Source organism: Tyto alba, unplaced genomic scaffold, assembly GCF_018691265.1.
Source record: "Tyto alba isolate M040663 unplaced genomic scaffold, T.alba_DEE_v4.0 Super-Scaffold_2, whole genome shotgun sequence".
NCBI classification, from domain to species: Eukaryota; Metazoa; Chordata; class Aves; order Strigiformes; family Tytonidae; genus Tyto; species Tyto alba.
Genome location: NW_024881282.1, coordinates 39672979 through 39689050, shown reverse-complemented (window position 1 = coordinate 39689050; position 16072 = coordinate 39672979). Strand labels below are relative to the sequence as shown.

Genomic DNA, 16072 nt, shown 5'->3' with positions numbered 1-16072 from the left:
ACACTTGATTTTAATCGACACCCGATTTTATACAAAATGGAACAGCTTCAGGGGCAGATTGAGATATGTCTGCTACAGAGAGCCTCAAGCTGAAAGGGTAGGGACCTACTTGGCACAGGAAGGAGAGACAGAGGCCAGAGATGCTGCAAATCAGGTGCAGGAAGAAACTGAACTGGGAGCTCATGTACCATGGGCGGGTACCCTAGTTCCCAGGTCTTCAGGCCAACTTTGGTGTCTCCCTGATAGCTTGCCAACAGGCAAGAGTCCTCTCCTCAGGGTGCATTTAACACTGCACGCCTCAGACACTCAAGGGTAGCCCCACACTAGCACTTTGGGTGCTCCTTGCAGCATAGCTGATAGCCTGGGAAGATTTCCAGCTCATTCTGAACCCCCCACAGGGGTATCAGGCCAGCAGTGGTTGTTAACCAGCCTTTACATGTCATCACTGCACCATTACGTGAAGTCCTGACTCTTCCCTTGCAAAATAAAATCCATGCCAGAGGTCACTGTGCTCCATGTTACAACACTATGACACGAGCCCCTCGGTGGGGACAGGGCCCTCAGCAGCCAGGCAGATACCCATGAGCCATGGGAGTGTAGATCTTGGTGCTATTGCTTCAGCACATGCCTACACCTCTTCCTCCCCCTTTCCTGGCCCCTGTTCCACCCCTCCTCCTTATTTCCAAATTAAGTTTTTGCTTTACATTTTCATCATCACACATGACAGGAAAATAGATTGCTACAGCCACAGGTGAAGCCTCAGTTTATTTATTGCAGGTGTGCGCCTATAGCTCTTGGAAAGCTGCATTAAGTATAGTCCATCACCAGAATACAATATGCTTATTCAGAAGCAATGATCTCCACAGCACATTTCTATGCACACAGCTCTTCTGATCTGTGAAGCACCTGCTCTAAAAATACTCTTGTTATACAAGAACCGGTACCTCACATATGATCTGCAAAAGAGAAGAATTAAGGGTAAAGATAATTTTGCTTGTGGCAGAATGAAGGGGACCACAGCAGTTACACAAAGGGAAAAAAAAAAAAAAAAAAAAAAAAGTGACAATATCAAACCTAGGCTGTTTGGTACAATTTGATTAAGACAAAACAAGTGAAGGGCTGACAAAAAAATACAGGAGGCCCTGTATAAAACATCCACTGGTTTCAGCACGAATCTGAATGTTTTGTGTTTGGAAGCTCAGGAAATTCAATCAAAACCACACTATCATGACAAAGCTATCTTTCACACATGAGGAATCTAGTGAGCCATTTCTCTACTCTCTGTATGTGTTCCTGAGCTAGGCCATCAGGTCCTTTGGGTCACCTGGAGAAACCACGTTGATTTCAAGTAGAACAGCCACCCTCAGGCAAAGTCCTGGAAAGGATTTGCTCTCTACCAGAGGACTGCAAGTCTTAAAGTTCATCCTCATGCCTGTGGTCATGACCAACATCTGCATTCATTTCCAGCGATCCCAGGGAGAAAGCTGTTGGTGAAATGGGTCTCGATTCAGGGATATGTTCCCTTCTGTATTTTTCAATGTAAGGTTTAGCCACTTCCCACACCTGCAAAACAAGAAAGTAAAACAGCTGAGTCAGAGGCAAAACAAAAAGTCAGGCAAGACATGAACTCACAAGTTCAGGAAACTCCGTAGAAAAGTTACTGGGATGGAGGCAAGAATTACAGACCTACATAGATATGCTGTGTACGATCAGCAGAACCAGAGAGGCAGCCAGAGTGAGGTTGAGGGAAGAGCATGTGGATGGAGTTGACAGGGGATGGGAAAGATACAGCTCCAAGGGGACAAGGTGAAAGGATTCAAGGTGAAAACATTGCATCTTGTCACCAGGTTAATGCTCTGTGTGCAATAGCTGGGAGACAATTGCTGTCACTTGCTACGAAAACACTTGGTCATGAAGGGGGTGGGGAAGCAAAATGGCAGCTGGTATGGACAGAGAAAAAGGGAAAGGACAATGGCTGGGCTTTAAGGCAGAAAAGGAAAGTGTTCTAGTCTCCTTTGTCTCTCCCTCCTGTAAGGGCTGCAAGGCCAAAAAAAAAAAAAAAAGGGACGGGGGGGCAGGGATTTTCTTCTCTCATTTGATTACTCTTCTCAATTCTTCTGTTACTTATACTTTACAAACAAATAAAATAGATCCAAGAGCTGTACAAACACTTGGCCCAGGTTAACACATTTCAACACTGCTAATCCCTCATCCACATCCCCTTATTGCTTCCAGACCATGACCAAGGCCTCAAGTCTGGGGAACACTCGCTGCCCCAGGAATGAGGATCACCACCTGGAGAGACTACCAATTTCTTTGGAAATCTGTGGGGTTATAGGACCCTGCCCTCAAACAAGTCAAAGTTGGACCTATATCTGGACCCTGCTAGGTTTAATAATGTAAGGTATTTATTACACACGGCAAGTTTAGAAACTGATTTCTAAATCTATCTCACTAAAACTAAAGGAAACCAAATCTCAGAAAACTTGGTGGGTTCACCCCAGGCAGAGGAGTGCTTTTAGCAAGGCCATCCAGTGAATGCACGGAGGAGTATTTCCAAAGCAGGGCTGCAGCACGGTCCTCAGGACAGTCCTACTGCACGTGCCGAAACTCAACACTCGCCTTCTGCTCCACAAGCAGCCTGTGAGCTGCTTCGATGTCTGGGGCCATGAAGCGATCCTTCATCCACGGCCTGTAATGAGACATGTTGCAAACGTTGGCCAAACATTAACCACCGCTGCCAGCAGCCAGTCTCCAGATGGGTAACCTCTGGGGGAAGCGTTTATCTGATCTTACCTCACAACAGAGCGCACAAGGTCATAGACCTTCTCCAATGGGGTTGTCGTTCTCAGAGGGCGTAGGAACTCAATGCCCTGGCAGGCCGCGAGCAGCTCGATAGCCAGAACTAGGAAATCAGAACAGCGAAAGGGATTTTCGGCAGGTACAGCTCAAGGCGAGATTTCCCTTACAAAGCTATCTCTGGCATTTGTTCTGGCCCATATGATATGGTTTCAGGCAAGGTGAAAAGACCAGTGGATCCACACACGCCAGGAAGGCAGCCCAGCAGCAGGATCATTTCATGGATGGTGCTGGGGGTAGTATCCAGCACTTTAGCAAGTAGATTTTGGGTGCTCTGCCACGCAGGCCTTTCAGTGTGCCAGGAACTCCTGGTCACCACAGTCTTAGATCCACAGGAATCTCTTCCAGGGTGTCTTGAATACTCACATCAGTGGCCATCAGAAAACCTCTTTAGGACTGAGAAGAAAGGGGCCTGAGCTATATAAGAAAGTTCTGCCTATGAAGCTTGCAAGAGCCCACATGAAAATACCAGTAAAATTACAGAACTTTGTAAGAGAGTCTTCTGTCTGAAGGAGGTTGTGGCCTATCTCACACCTGATCATTACTAGCATTAGTTCCTCATTTTCACAAGCCAATTCACCCAAGGAACCGAGTGAACCAACTGGATCTAGGACACGGTGTTTCTCAGCACACTGTTGAAATACAGTTTCTCAAACTCATTTCTCTGCACGCAAAAAAATGTATTTCTATAGAACTAAGTCTTCAGGGCACTCAAATGCATAAACTTAAGTGGGCAAGTGAGTTTAGTATTTGTGTGCTGTGTATTACTCTGCTCTTCCACTAACAGCTGACATCTGTATCTAAGCTCACCACCTGCCAAAAAATTAACAAAAAAAAAAAGGAAGAGAGCAATCTGTCCTTGTAAGCAACGGAGGAAAGTTTTGCTGAGTGTCCTGCAGTAAGCAGTTTTGTTTCACAAGAAACACTTAGTGCTAGATTTACCTCATTTCTGTTAGAAAGATTCAAACACTTGTAGAAGTACTTAATATAATATTTTTTTAGATAGTTGTTTCAGATGCATTAACTAATTTTTTCTTAAAATATATCTAAAAGTAATGGCACGAATATCTTTATCTGGTTACATACATAAGGTCTGTCTGGAAATCAGCATTTTCATTTTACCTTGTTCCACATGTTCAATAACTCTCAAAGCTTTTCTTGCAGCCCATCCTCCCATGGACACGTGGTCCTCCGTAGCAGCACTGGTTGAGAGAGAATCTACAGAAGAGGGGTGGCACAAGGCTTTGTTCTCAGAAACTGCAAAAAAACAGCACAATGAATGTAGGCCAGAATGGGCATGAGACAGCAGAAGCAATGGCCAACCTGGAGCAAAGAGCTTGTCCACTACTTAAGGTCCAACTGATGCTCCTCTTTTGAGAATGCATCAGTGTTTTACCTGGACTGAGTAATTTGTAACAAACATTTGAAAATGACCATTGCCTCTGAAAACAGTAATCAATATCAGTCTTTAGATGCAAATATTAACCAAATACAGAAAGACTGCTCACTCTCCCCCATCTCTGGGGTTGGGCTGCTCTGGCTCAAAGGCCTGATGGAAACTGAAGAAAAAGAGCGGACAACATAACTGAAATACAAGCCTGGTGGTCTTGCCTGTTACTTCAAGGCAAGTCTGTAAAGAACACCAGTTCCCTCTGTTTTTGGTCACAGATACTGCCCCTACCCTGGTTTCAAGAATAGAGCTAGAGATCAGCATCCGGTCTCTTCTCATCAGAGCCGAGGCACTTGCAGAACTTGCTCCAGGAAGATGCTGTGGGAGCATGGTGCAAATCCCCTCCCACCCTTCTTGCCGGGCTACGAGGCTGCCCACGTCCCTCCTCTGGGCACATGCATCCCTGAGGGTGGGAGTGCTCCGGCTTTGAAAGCTGGCTATGCGACCTGGAGCAGTGTCTTGCAAGCTGCACCCAAAAGCAAGGGGAATTTGGCTGCGGGAAGGGCTGTAGGCACCATCCAACAACAGTTTGAGGTTGACACTTGCTCTTTAGAAGAAACGAAGTCTGCATTCACAGTGCCCTGGCTGCAACCAGACCTTTTTTTTTTTTTCCTGAAGCCCGGCAGGATGCTGCGTAACGCCCTCACCAAATTAGGGGCTTCAGAAAAGCAACAAGAGAGACAGAGAGGTGGTGACACCAATTGCAGGTAGGCTGGAGTGACACAAGTCCAGGGCCAGAGCCCAAGCTGGCAGGCAACATCAGGTCCCAGAGAGGCTGCATGTGGCTACTGCAAACAGCTCAGTCTGGCAGGCACAGTGCTACCAGAGAGGAAGGGAGAGACACATCCAGTGGCATTGTGAAACATCTGCAAAATTTTTGCAGCCCTATCTATTAACCCTGGGAGCAAACAACAATAGCTGGTACACAAACACCTTAGAAACTGTCAGAGTGACTTAAAAAATATTAGTAATACATTGTTAAAAAAGGAAAAAAGAGCTCAGACTTCACTTTTAGATAAATTCCTGGCTATTTGGACTCGGGAAAGATGGTTTTAACCCAGGGACTCCTGGTGTCAGCGTAGCGATGAGTTAGAAGGCAGGGCTGTCATTTTTATTCCTGGCAGCAGAGACCACAAACACCCTAGAACTTCTCGCTCCAGATTGCCAAAGTGAGATGCAAAACCTCAAGCCAAGCAACAGCTAAGGCCTGGAGCCATCCTGAACTCTGCCCAGCCAAAAGGAAAAGTTTGCAGCCTCCCAGCAAGGGAACGAGTACTTCAGCTCTTTTTCCAGTCCCACTTCGCAAAATGGCCTCTAGGCAGGATTCCTTTATCACATCGATTTAGTTCACTGACTTTTTTTTCCTGCAGGATGTTTACACGTTTATCTGACACCCTCTGTTCCTTTGTCTGTTTGTATCTTTTATGATTTATCCTCTACTCATAGCATGTTTGTCTTTATGTTGGCTTGTGCTTTCCTGAACCTATGAACTGCAATATCCCAGTGGCCAGCAGGCTTCTTGTTGCCTTAGTTGTGAGTACTAGAGGAAAAATGTACTAATGCTTATTTTTAGTGTGCTACTCTGATAACCAGCCATGGGGGCTCCAGTCTCCTGAGGACTGTGGAGTCTGCTACTGATGTACAGACCTAGACCTAGACCAAGTATTAAGTGTATCAGGTCCAGCTTTGAGACAAGTGGTGTCCCCGTGCTAGTGAAAAGTAAGGAATAGAAATATCTCCTGCTTACAGACCGTAACTATTCATGCAGAGGTTCTAGGTTCAGCAGAGTAGGTCAGACAGATGTGTGTTTGTTGCCTGGAGTGTTTGCTGTTAATTACAGCCCTACCTAAGCTGATTTGCAGGCTTCTGGGTACACAGATGTCACTGATTCCAACCAGAGCTCTTATGATGGTGACTGTAAATCAGAGCACTCCCTGCCATCCCCCTAAGGATGCAAAGCAGGCAAACATTCCCAAAGTCCACCTAAGGGTTTACATGCTCAGAGCACTAAATATGCCCATAGGTCAGTGCAGAATAAAGAATCCCAAGCTGCAATAACTGCAGCTGCACCCAATTCTCAAACATTGCACCCAGACAGCATGAAGCACACGGAGAAGAGACAGAAAACAGGAGTGAGATGCCCTTGTATCTACCAACAAATTACAACTGCCTCAATATAAATTGGTCTTTCTAGCTCACTCTCTTGATGATATTGCTCAAGCACTTACCCAGGGCAGCTGCTGTGCAATGTGCAATCATGAAGCCAGAGTTCAGACCTCCTTCCGTGACTAAAAATGCAGGCAGTTCGCTGAGTGAGGGGTTGCAGAGCCTCTCAATTCTCCTTTCACTAATCGCAGCGAGTTCATGCACACCAATTGCCAAATAGTCCAGAGCCTATGAAAGAAGGTCTCATTAAACCAGATGACAGAAAAAACAAACCAGAAACTAAATAAGTTTTTTATTTTCTCCAAATGCTTAATTACCTTTGCAGGATATTCACCATGAAAATTTCCTCCAGAAATGGTCTCTGCTCTTTCAGCAAACACCATCTTTAAGGAGAAGTTAAGGCACAAACATGAGTAAAATAGCTTACATGACTGATATATGTCAATAATCAGAATACCTTAAGTGAAGGAACATTTGTGCTAATAGGCTTTTATTTGCAAGCACATTTACCTTACATCCACATGTTTACTTTTCAGAAAACGAAGAGCCAATCTCAGTTCTTCAAACTTGCAAATACAGTTTTGATGTATTTTTCCAAATAGACTACATAAGATGAGGTCTTTGATCGGTGGTGGGGAGGGGTGCAAAGAAACACATGCATTTGGATCCTAGCATAGTTTCTCAGTTCCTTGGTACATTCTCTCCACGGCAGATACAATTTTAGACAGTTACAAGCAGTGATGCTTATCAGCTATTGCTATGATGTTGTGTACAGCACCATTATACTGATGAGGGGAGTCCAGCCTTGCTCAGTGCCAGCACAAGAACTGTGCACAGTTTACCAGGCTGAGCCATGATGAGCCTTACCAGCCACATGTCTTTTGTCTGCCGTCCCTGTCTGAGCACAAATCTTGCTCTACAGTGCAGGTTTCACACATGCTGCACCAATAGATGTTTCATATGACATGTCACCACTCACCTACATCAGTTTGGTTTCCAAGTCCCATCTATTTACATATTCAATATAAGCGTATAGAATCTCATCTAGGAAACATTTAACATGCGCTAAACCACACACACACATGGTTTCCTTGCCCCAACACACACTTGCGTGCATCAGTGCAGACATGGGGAAAGGAAGAGAGGTTGCTGTTGCAACCAATGGTAGTTATTTACTAAAGCCAGTTACGACTTTTGCCTCCTATGCAAATAATCATAGAGAAGAAAAGCATAAAACATGCCAAGCAAAATTCTACATAGAAATAAAGTCACCAAAAAGATACAGGGTTGTCTGTGGCACTGTTGATTTCAGTCATCATGATGTCCTTCACGAAAGCAATAGTATCATTTACAACTCCATGGACCTAGAACAAAAGACATTAGCATCTGAGCTTGGTATCTACACTTGGTTCATTTTCAGGATGCAGACTGAGCTGAAGGCACCCTCTCCCCCATCATCCCAGTCTCTACATCCACATATGGACGTGGTCTTAGATTTTCTCTTAAAATCAGGAGCATCACTGTGGGACACTGCCCATCCCAGATACCCAAAAGACTATATTTACTGTTATTATGACAGTATTGCTAAAAGGGCAATCTGAATATGGCATCCTTTACTTGGTTGGGTTGGTTTACCCTAAATGGAAGACATTCAGTGGCAGAAATGTTATTAGGGGAGAAGTAGCCTTACAAAGGCCCCCACAGAAAACAAAACCTCTCATTAATTAAATTCCATTAATTCCACTGATTTAATAGCTTTGTTCATGTTAAAACTCATGGGATTGAATTCTTCCAGTATGTTTGAGATACTACACTCTGGCTGCTTCTGGAAACACCTTTCCCCAGTTCATGGTCTAAGCATCAATGCGGAAGAAATGCCCTACAAAGTGTGCAAGCTCAGAAACCAGCACCTTCCCCCTGATTCTGACACTTGGCCTCTTCCAGATCTGAATACAACTTTGATAGATGCTGCCTGATGGGTCTGTGAATGGGATCAATTAATTACATGTCTCCGTTAATACTAACTTTGAAGTGAGGGAGAAGCAAAATAAAACCACTTCCTCTAACAGAGTCAGACAGCATATAATTGACGCTATTTCTGAGGTGGGGAGTTCATCATCATTTATCTATTGCTATGAAAGTAAATAAAGTCAGTTTTTACCTGAGGGCAGCAGCGCATTGTGTACGCGTCCTGAACTCGGTCACAGAATCTATGGCTCTCTAGAAGGAACAACAGACGGAAAAAACAAATATTCCTCACACAAAAGCATATGGGCTACTGTTGAAGGATCCAGCCTGTCCCAGTAACCTGAGAGGGTGAGGGTTAAGATTGTTCACCTGCTATTTCTGATGGATGATGATCAGAATCTAGAAGGGATCTGAATCGAAACGCCACTTCAGCCTGCCCTCGATGTGGGCGCACTGCATGGATATCTAGCAAAACAAGTTAGATTGTTAGGTTTTGCCTCTCTTGCCAACAGCTGTTAAGCAAAAGGAAAGGCCCAGTACTCACCAGTGTCAAAGGCTCTTGTTGTACCCTTCAAGACTTCAAGTGTAAGGGCAGCGATTATGTCAGCTTGTCTAGCTATAGCACCAGCTCTTTCAACCGCTTCACATCCCAGCGAGGTGATCATTTGTGTCCCATTGATGAGTGCCAGACCCTTCAAAGGGAGAACAGACGTTAAGCAAGCTCATTGCAGCTATTCCACACACTGTGATAATTCTCCCCATATGAATGAGTTAAAGACCTTTGCTCAGCATCCTGGATCATGCTGAAATTATAAAATGCACAGCTTGACTGGGCATCTTTGCTACATAAATTGTTAATGTTCATGACCTTACTAAGTCACTACAGACACCCTTGGAGATCCTGTAGTTCCAAGTAAGAGGTTTATTTCATGTTATTTCAAGCTTAAGCAAGAAAAGTACAGGAAATATATATTCTTTTCCGGTCCTCTGGAAGTGGCATGCTATTTTTATTTATTTCTTCTTAATTATTAGTTAAACCAAAGCAGTTATGAGCATGGGAGGGTGCAAAACTCAATCATAATGAGGAAGTGGAAAATTAAAACAGCATTAGAAGTTATACCTGCTTTGAAAGATTTTTTGAGTTCAGTTAAAACTAACTTTGGGTTTGTTCTAAACAAACACGAGGCCCATGGGAGCCTTCCGTTTGCTTTTAGGAGACACTGGATTTGGCTTCTTGCTCCTAGTGTTATTTTACAGCTATTGAGGCCCCTTACTGGAGAGCTTCACAGCTCTCAAATCTGTTGTGTTCCCATTTAAGCTTTAATACTTAGCGTGAAATCCATCTCACCTAATTTTTAGTGATCTAGAAGTCAGGTAGCTGTTTCAGGTCAGTCATCTGAGCTGCTGTTATGGTCAAAGGGCAGATAGGTACCTTGGGATGGTTGCTCAGACAGCTGTTTCAGGATGGTATAAAGTGTTTTCTGAAGATGCCTGTCTCTCTCCACTGACCACAAAGCCAATCTAAACATCAGGCCTGGGTCTGACATTTCAAGTCAAGTAGGGTGACACTAGGAGAGGTGAATCCCATTCCTGATAATACTTCATTAATACCCTTCTGCAGCTTGATTTAAAATGACTGTTAATTCATTTCATCCTTAAATTGTAAGTAAAAAGCAACTAGTGATTGACTATGCTTATTTTCCATCAACTGGCATCATTATGCTTTATTACCTCTTTTGGTTTCAAGGTAATTGGTCTCAGACCATGAGCTTCCAGGACCTGTGAAGGCATTAATTACAAGATAATTAATGAAAAATGTTTTTCAGTAATTCAGTCAATAAAACTTTTAAATCTTAAATATTTCCATAAATAGAAATATTAACAAATTCCTTAAGTGATGGGAGAAAAAGAGCTTTATATGACAAACATTTTAAACATTTTTTTTTTTTTTTTTGCTGGGCTGAATAAAAGACAGCATTTTTGGGCTTCCAAACTAGCACCTCATTTCCCAGTGCCAGTAAAAGAAGGTAGTAGGAGCACTGAAGAGAGATACTGTCACAGCCCATTAACATCTACCATGTATTAGCTGACGGAAGAGAGTAATAGGAGAGAAGGCTGGAAGCATCTTGGGAAGGTAGTTCTGCCTATGCCCTGCCTCATCGCAGGTTTGGCTTGGCATAAACTATTCCTTTATAAATGATTCCCTAGCCCTTTCTCTAGAAAATCTCCAACGATAAGAGGAGTCCTACTCACTTTATTCTATACATGTCTATACTACAAGGCAATCGCTCCTGTGGGAACAGTATAACCTTCATTCTGGTTAGAATCTTCTCAACCTTTCCAGCTGAAGAGGTAATACATCTCAGGAGGTGTACAACTGTAACTCTGGTCCAAAGGTCTAGGACACGGACACACTGGTCTGCTTCCTCCCTACTCCTCTCCCTGTGTAGTTCTCAGTACTTCTCCAGCCTACAGTGATGGCGCATCTATCAATCAATGAATAAATCTGGTATTAAAATATCCATGGATAGGAGTGATAGGCGTAGCAGAAAAAACTACCACGAAAGACTTTGGAATGGCCAGACTAGGAGATATTTAACACTAGATCAATCTGCTGATGTATTAGTGATGAATAACAATAATTCCATTGTAAAGCTTCCATCTTGTAAAGAAAGATCCTATACAGGTTCCTTGTAACCCTACTTAATTTATCAGAAATTAAATGTCCAAACCTATGTATTCATTTAAAGCCATTATAAAATCTATAGAAATTTTACTGTTAAATTCCTGCTTCCAATAAATTTTCAGTTACCCTCAGCATTTGAAGTTTTAAATTTGAGAGGTGATCTTGGGGGGTTTGTTTGAATAGTGTTGATGCTCATGAAGCTGAAGATGTAGTAATAGTTCTTTCATAGCTAGTATCATATCCTGTCCCTCTCTCTAGGTCCTAAATGATGTCACTGTGGTATCTGGTATTGTAATACTATGGCATGATATTTCTTTAGGACTTAATAACAGGCTGCATATTCACATCTGCTCCAGTGACATGTGGGTCAGTTATTCCATTCTCATGGATCCACCTTCCTCAAGGTAGAGAATGAGTTGCTACAGGCAATCCAGCCCCAATTCAAACTGGTATTAAAAAATCTAAAGACCTTTAGATGTTATTAATCTGAGAAAAGCTCTCTTTCTCTCAAGGTTACGTGCAACTTGGCAAATGAGCCAGCAAGCAAAAAAAAAGCAATCAGCTGCACAGATCTTACATATTTAGCATCAGCCCAGCCACTCTTTGGCGACCACATCTTTCCCTCTCCAATTAATCCCAGAGCAAGATGAGAGAGGGGGGCCAGGTCTCCACTGGCTCCAACTGTCCCTTTCTCTGGGATATAAGGAAGGCAGGATGCTAGAAAGAAAACAAAAACAACTCCTGTTAGAGCTTCCCCTCGATACACTCCTTGGAAAACAGAGAAGCCAGCACGTGAGTGCAGTCACAATAACATTCTGCAATCATGGTCAGTGGCACCAATGGGACTACTCTTGTTGCAGACTAGGATTTGCCCCTGCTCTCAGGCTAGCTGCAGTTTATAAAATTTCCCTTCTGCATTTAGTTCTGGAGTTGGAGGACCACAGCCTGGGGTGATTGCATCTACAGCCACACAGCCAGGCAGTTATAACATCACTCCTCTCAGCTCTCCACTGCAGGGTGACCACCTGGTGGGGACAGAGCTACCTCTTCATTTCTCATTCCACTAAACATTGGTTAACTCCTACCATCAAAACCATCTTTGGAGCCCTCTTCCCCACACTCCAGCCCTCTGAGCACTCAAGGTGTAGAAATGAAGAAATGGAGCCCAGGGAACTGTAGAAAAAGCAGGGAAGGGACCAGTCTGTTTCCTTTCTTTTTCAGTTAAACTCTGAATCGCAGCTCCTTCACTTGCTGTGGGAGGAGGAGGAGGGTGCAACAGAGGGCAGCACTGCAGAGAGAAAGGTGCTCTTTGCTCATCACAGCTACACTGGCACGCCTCACCCAGGGGGACTGTTAACTGACATCAGCTAATGAACTGCACAGCCACCCCTTTGGTCTCTTTGCAGCATCCAGCAACACCACCCAATTTTAACTGCTTTAACAGCCGTGGCCACATGAGCTGCTGACCACCCGTGTCCTTCTGCATGGCTGCCTTGTAGCCCATGCTCATGAACACTAGTGCAGGTCTCAGGGGGTCTACTCATAAAAACAGGTGCTGCTCAAGCAGGTCTACTTGATTAACACCAACATGTGCCACTTTCTACATGGTAATAGCTCCACCCCAAAATCCTGCCATCCCAAAAGATAGCAGCACGTGCAACAGAACAAAAGTTAGAGACTTGAGTCTCTGTAGAAGAGCTGACCTAGAGGCAGTCATGCTCAGTCAAGCTTAGTCTTGAACTAGTTACTTGACCTCTTAGAGGCTTATTTCCCAACCTTCTACCTGTTGCATCCCTTCCTGTCACTTCTGCTTGCACCCCATGTTCTTCAACAGAGGAACTGTCTGTGGCCACGATCTTCTACAGGACAGGTCACAGCTGAGCTTTGGTCCTGATCTCTCACAGCTACCAAGTCAAAAGACCAACATCCATAGCTCGATCCATTGAGATACACAATTTAACGAAGCAATGAAAAAAAAAGGGGGGGGGGGCGGAATAAGGTGGGGAAAGAGGATTTTCTTTAAACATCTTTTTACCATTAAATGCTTCAATAACTTGCTGGAGCGTTTCTAGGGATATTCCACTGTATCCTTTTGCTAGGACATTGATCCTCAGCGCCAAGAGCATGCGAGATCTCTCTGGGCTCAAAGGTTTCCCCACACCTGAAACAGTAACCCTGCTGGTTACCAACCCACTACCGACAGCAGCAGAAAAGGGAAAACACCAAGCAATTTCTTCTTACCTGCAGAATGTGAACGAACCAAGTTCACTTGAAGCTCCCTATGGAGAAAAAAAAAAAAAGTAAGAACCTAAATAAATCTTGTCAGGTTTTATTTTGCACAAAGCAAAGGGAAATAGTGAAGCAGCCCTCTCGTCTAACCACAGCGTATAAATGTATAGAGTTGAACTGCTTCCTCGTCTTTGTTTCCCAAAAAGAAAGGATGGAGAAAACCACACACACAACTTACTGCAGTTTACTGTTTGGAATGACAGTCCTGGCAAACTTCCCAAACCCAGTGGTGATTCCATAAACAACTACAAGAAACACACACTGCTGATTAAGGAGGGAACCCGATAAAGTTTTTAAAATGATTAAAATGTTTAATAGTTAGGGGTAAAAATATTTACCTGTCTGTTCTTTTACGATCCTTTCAATCACTTCTCGTGATTGCTTGACTTTAGCTTTAGCTTCAGGTGTGAGCTACAACATAGTTTAAATATAATTTTGTCTATAATTATTTAATTGTAGAAAGACAAATACGTAGTTTTTAGCCATGTTTATTCAGGATCTTTACCTTTATCTTGTAGAGCCCCTTTCCTAAATTGACCAAGTCCTCCGTTGTTAAGCTGTTGCCATCTAAGGAAATATACTACACCAAAGAACCATCTTTTAGTTTGGGATATGTATAAAGTTGCTTAATAATTAGGAATAACTAAAAAAAAATACAGTCAAAACTCAGCAATGACAGGAAGCTCACTCACTCTTATTCATATGACAGGAACTTGATAACAAAACCATAATAAGCACGTTATAATTTAGATTACTAGACCCAGCCCATCTAACAGTCCCTGCTCTTGTGAATACTGCAGTGGCTGAACTCCCAGCATGTTCTGGTGAACAGCAGGATTTATAAAACCATGGGTAATTCCTACCTGTTCTGGTTCTCGGTATTTGCTGTATCTGAAAGTTCTGTAAAGGAAAATAAAGGGCAGACAAGATTTCACAGGTAGTGACCACCTGATTACAGCTGGCAATGTATTTTAAAAATGAGCGAACACTAAAAGAACAGGGAAATCTAGAAAATTATTTATCTGGAATTGTAACAAAGTTCACAAAATGCTCAAAAAAGGATACAAATGAACTCCTTCTGGCTGAGATGGTATGAAATCTGGAGACATTATATCTCCTTCTATAACTAGAAGAAATATGCAAATAAACATGAACAGGATTAAATTGTATTCTACATACAAAAGAATTTGTTATTCATTGTAATACACACCTGTAAGAATTCTAATTTGCAGTTATCAGCCCCAAATGTATTTGTATGCTTCTAGGAAAATAACAAGGGACTATGGAGTTTACTTAAGGTACCCCAAAGGCAAAAGGCCTGCCCAACCCTCGGACACATGCTCCATAACCCATACAATCATATAGCATATATGATATCATATACAAATGATGTGTATAGAATGCTGTATCTTCTATACCTTATATAGTTCTATACTTAAAGGTGGATTTTGGCATTTTTCCATAAAAATCTGACACTATCTCAGACGCAATATTTGATAAATTAAACGACAGTTTGCCGACTCAGATCCCAACACAGTCACTCTGTGATGCATTGCCCAAGGTTTTGCTTACCAACTTCAACAAATTCATTGTCCTCTAGAGCATCCTCCACCGTATCATCAAGATCCAGCAAGCCAAGTCCCTTGCACCTTCGAATGTAGAATTTCACTTCCTCCACGGAGGCAAACCCCCCATTGTCGGGTTTGTTTTTCATGTACCGTCTCACAGCTTCCTTCCCCAGCCACCCGATGGTGTTGGTGCAGTTTAGGCACGGCACTGCCAGCCATTCCCCTCGGACATGCACCGTGTACCTCGGCATGCTTTCTCTCCAAAATTGTCCCTTAGCTGAGAAGGGCTGCAGCATGCAGCAGCCTTACATTTATGAAGTAACGGCCTGCAGGGCAGTGTTGAGCTGGAGTCCAGTGTCGCAATCAGATGGAGGCAAAAATCCACCCCCAAAATCCACACCTTTGTAAATAAGGAAGATCAATGTCTTCAGCTGACTTCATCCAATCAAAGCAAACCCAGGAAGCACACCCTTTTCAGGGAAAGGCAAAAAACCCCAACCCTATTATCACAGATTTTTTTTTTTTTTTCCAAAGATCACGTCAGGAATATAGAAATGAAAATCTAGGAGCTGGAGTTTATGTAGCAAGAATAGATAAATAAATCAGAATAAGCTGGAATGCAACTGTTCTACAAACTTAAGGGTTTAACAAAAGTTAAGAGACCTGCCACCTGGCAGTAGATCACACTAATGAAAGCCTCCCTGAGGGACAGGGCTGGAAGAGTCATCCCACTCTGCGTTGCTCATGGCTGCTAGGATCGAAAGGAGACTGGATTATATCCATACAGCTCTATCCAGAGCAGGGTGAGAGCAGCCAGGGTAGGAGACAAGCCTGCTTTGCTCAGTCCAGGCTGAAGTTAGAGGACACCAGTTTGTATCATTGGGGAGGAGAAGATTAATGAGTTTCCCTCCATTACCCTTCCACTCATGCTCTGGAAGATGTTGCACAAATATTAGGCCACTCCTGCCACTACCGAGCCTGGTGCTGTTAGTCAGCACTTCTTCTGCAGGCAGATACAAAGCCAAAAAGATGTGGAGAAATACGTGCTAAGATGGTACCAAAATAAAGCTTAGCAATGCCCATGTC

The 16072-nt window shown here is 43.3% G+C and overlaps 1 protein-coding gene across 1 annotated transcript; it reads right to left on the bottom strand.

Moving 5' to 3' along the window:
• Nucleotides 1-732: 732 nt before the first annotated feature.
• On the bottom strand, nucleotides 733-15294 carry HAL (histidine ammonia-lyase). The gene is made up of 20 exons (XM_009975651.3): nucleotides 14991-15294; nucleotides 14484-14544; nucleotides 14282-14309; nucleotides 13924-13998; nucleotides 13757-13829; nucleotides 13597-13663; nucleotides 13371-13408; nucleotides 13165-13290; nucleotides 11707-11846; nucleotides 10175-10222; nucleotides 8988-9135; nucleotides 8813-8908; nucleotides 8637-8695; nucleotides 7759-7839; nucleotides 6793-6858; nucleotides 6538-6703; nucleotides 3982-4116; nucleotides 2797-2905; nucleotides 2623-2692; nucleotides 733-1563 (listed from the first exon to the last, which is right to left on the bottom strand). The coding sequence occupies exons 1-20, from the start codon at nucleotides 15280-15282 to the stop codon at nucleotides 1414-1416; spliced, it is 2028 nt and encodes a 675-aa protein (XP_009973953.2). The 5' UTR covers nucleotides 15283-15294; the 3' UTR covers nucleotides 733-1413.
• Nucleotides 15295-16072: the final 778 nt, after the last annotated feature.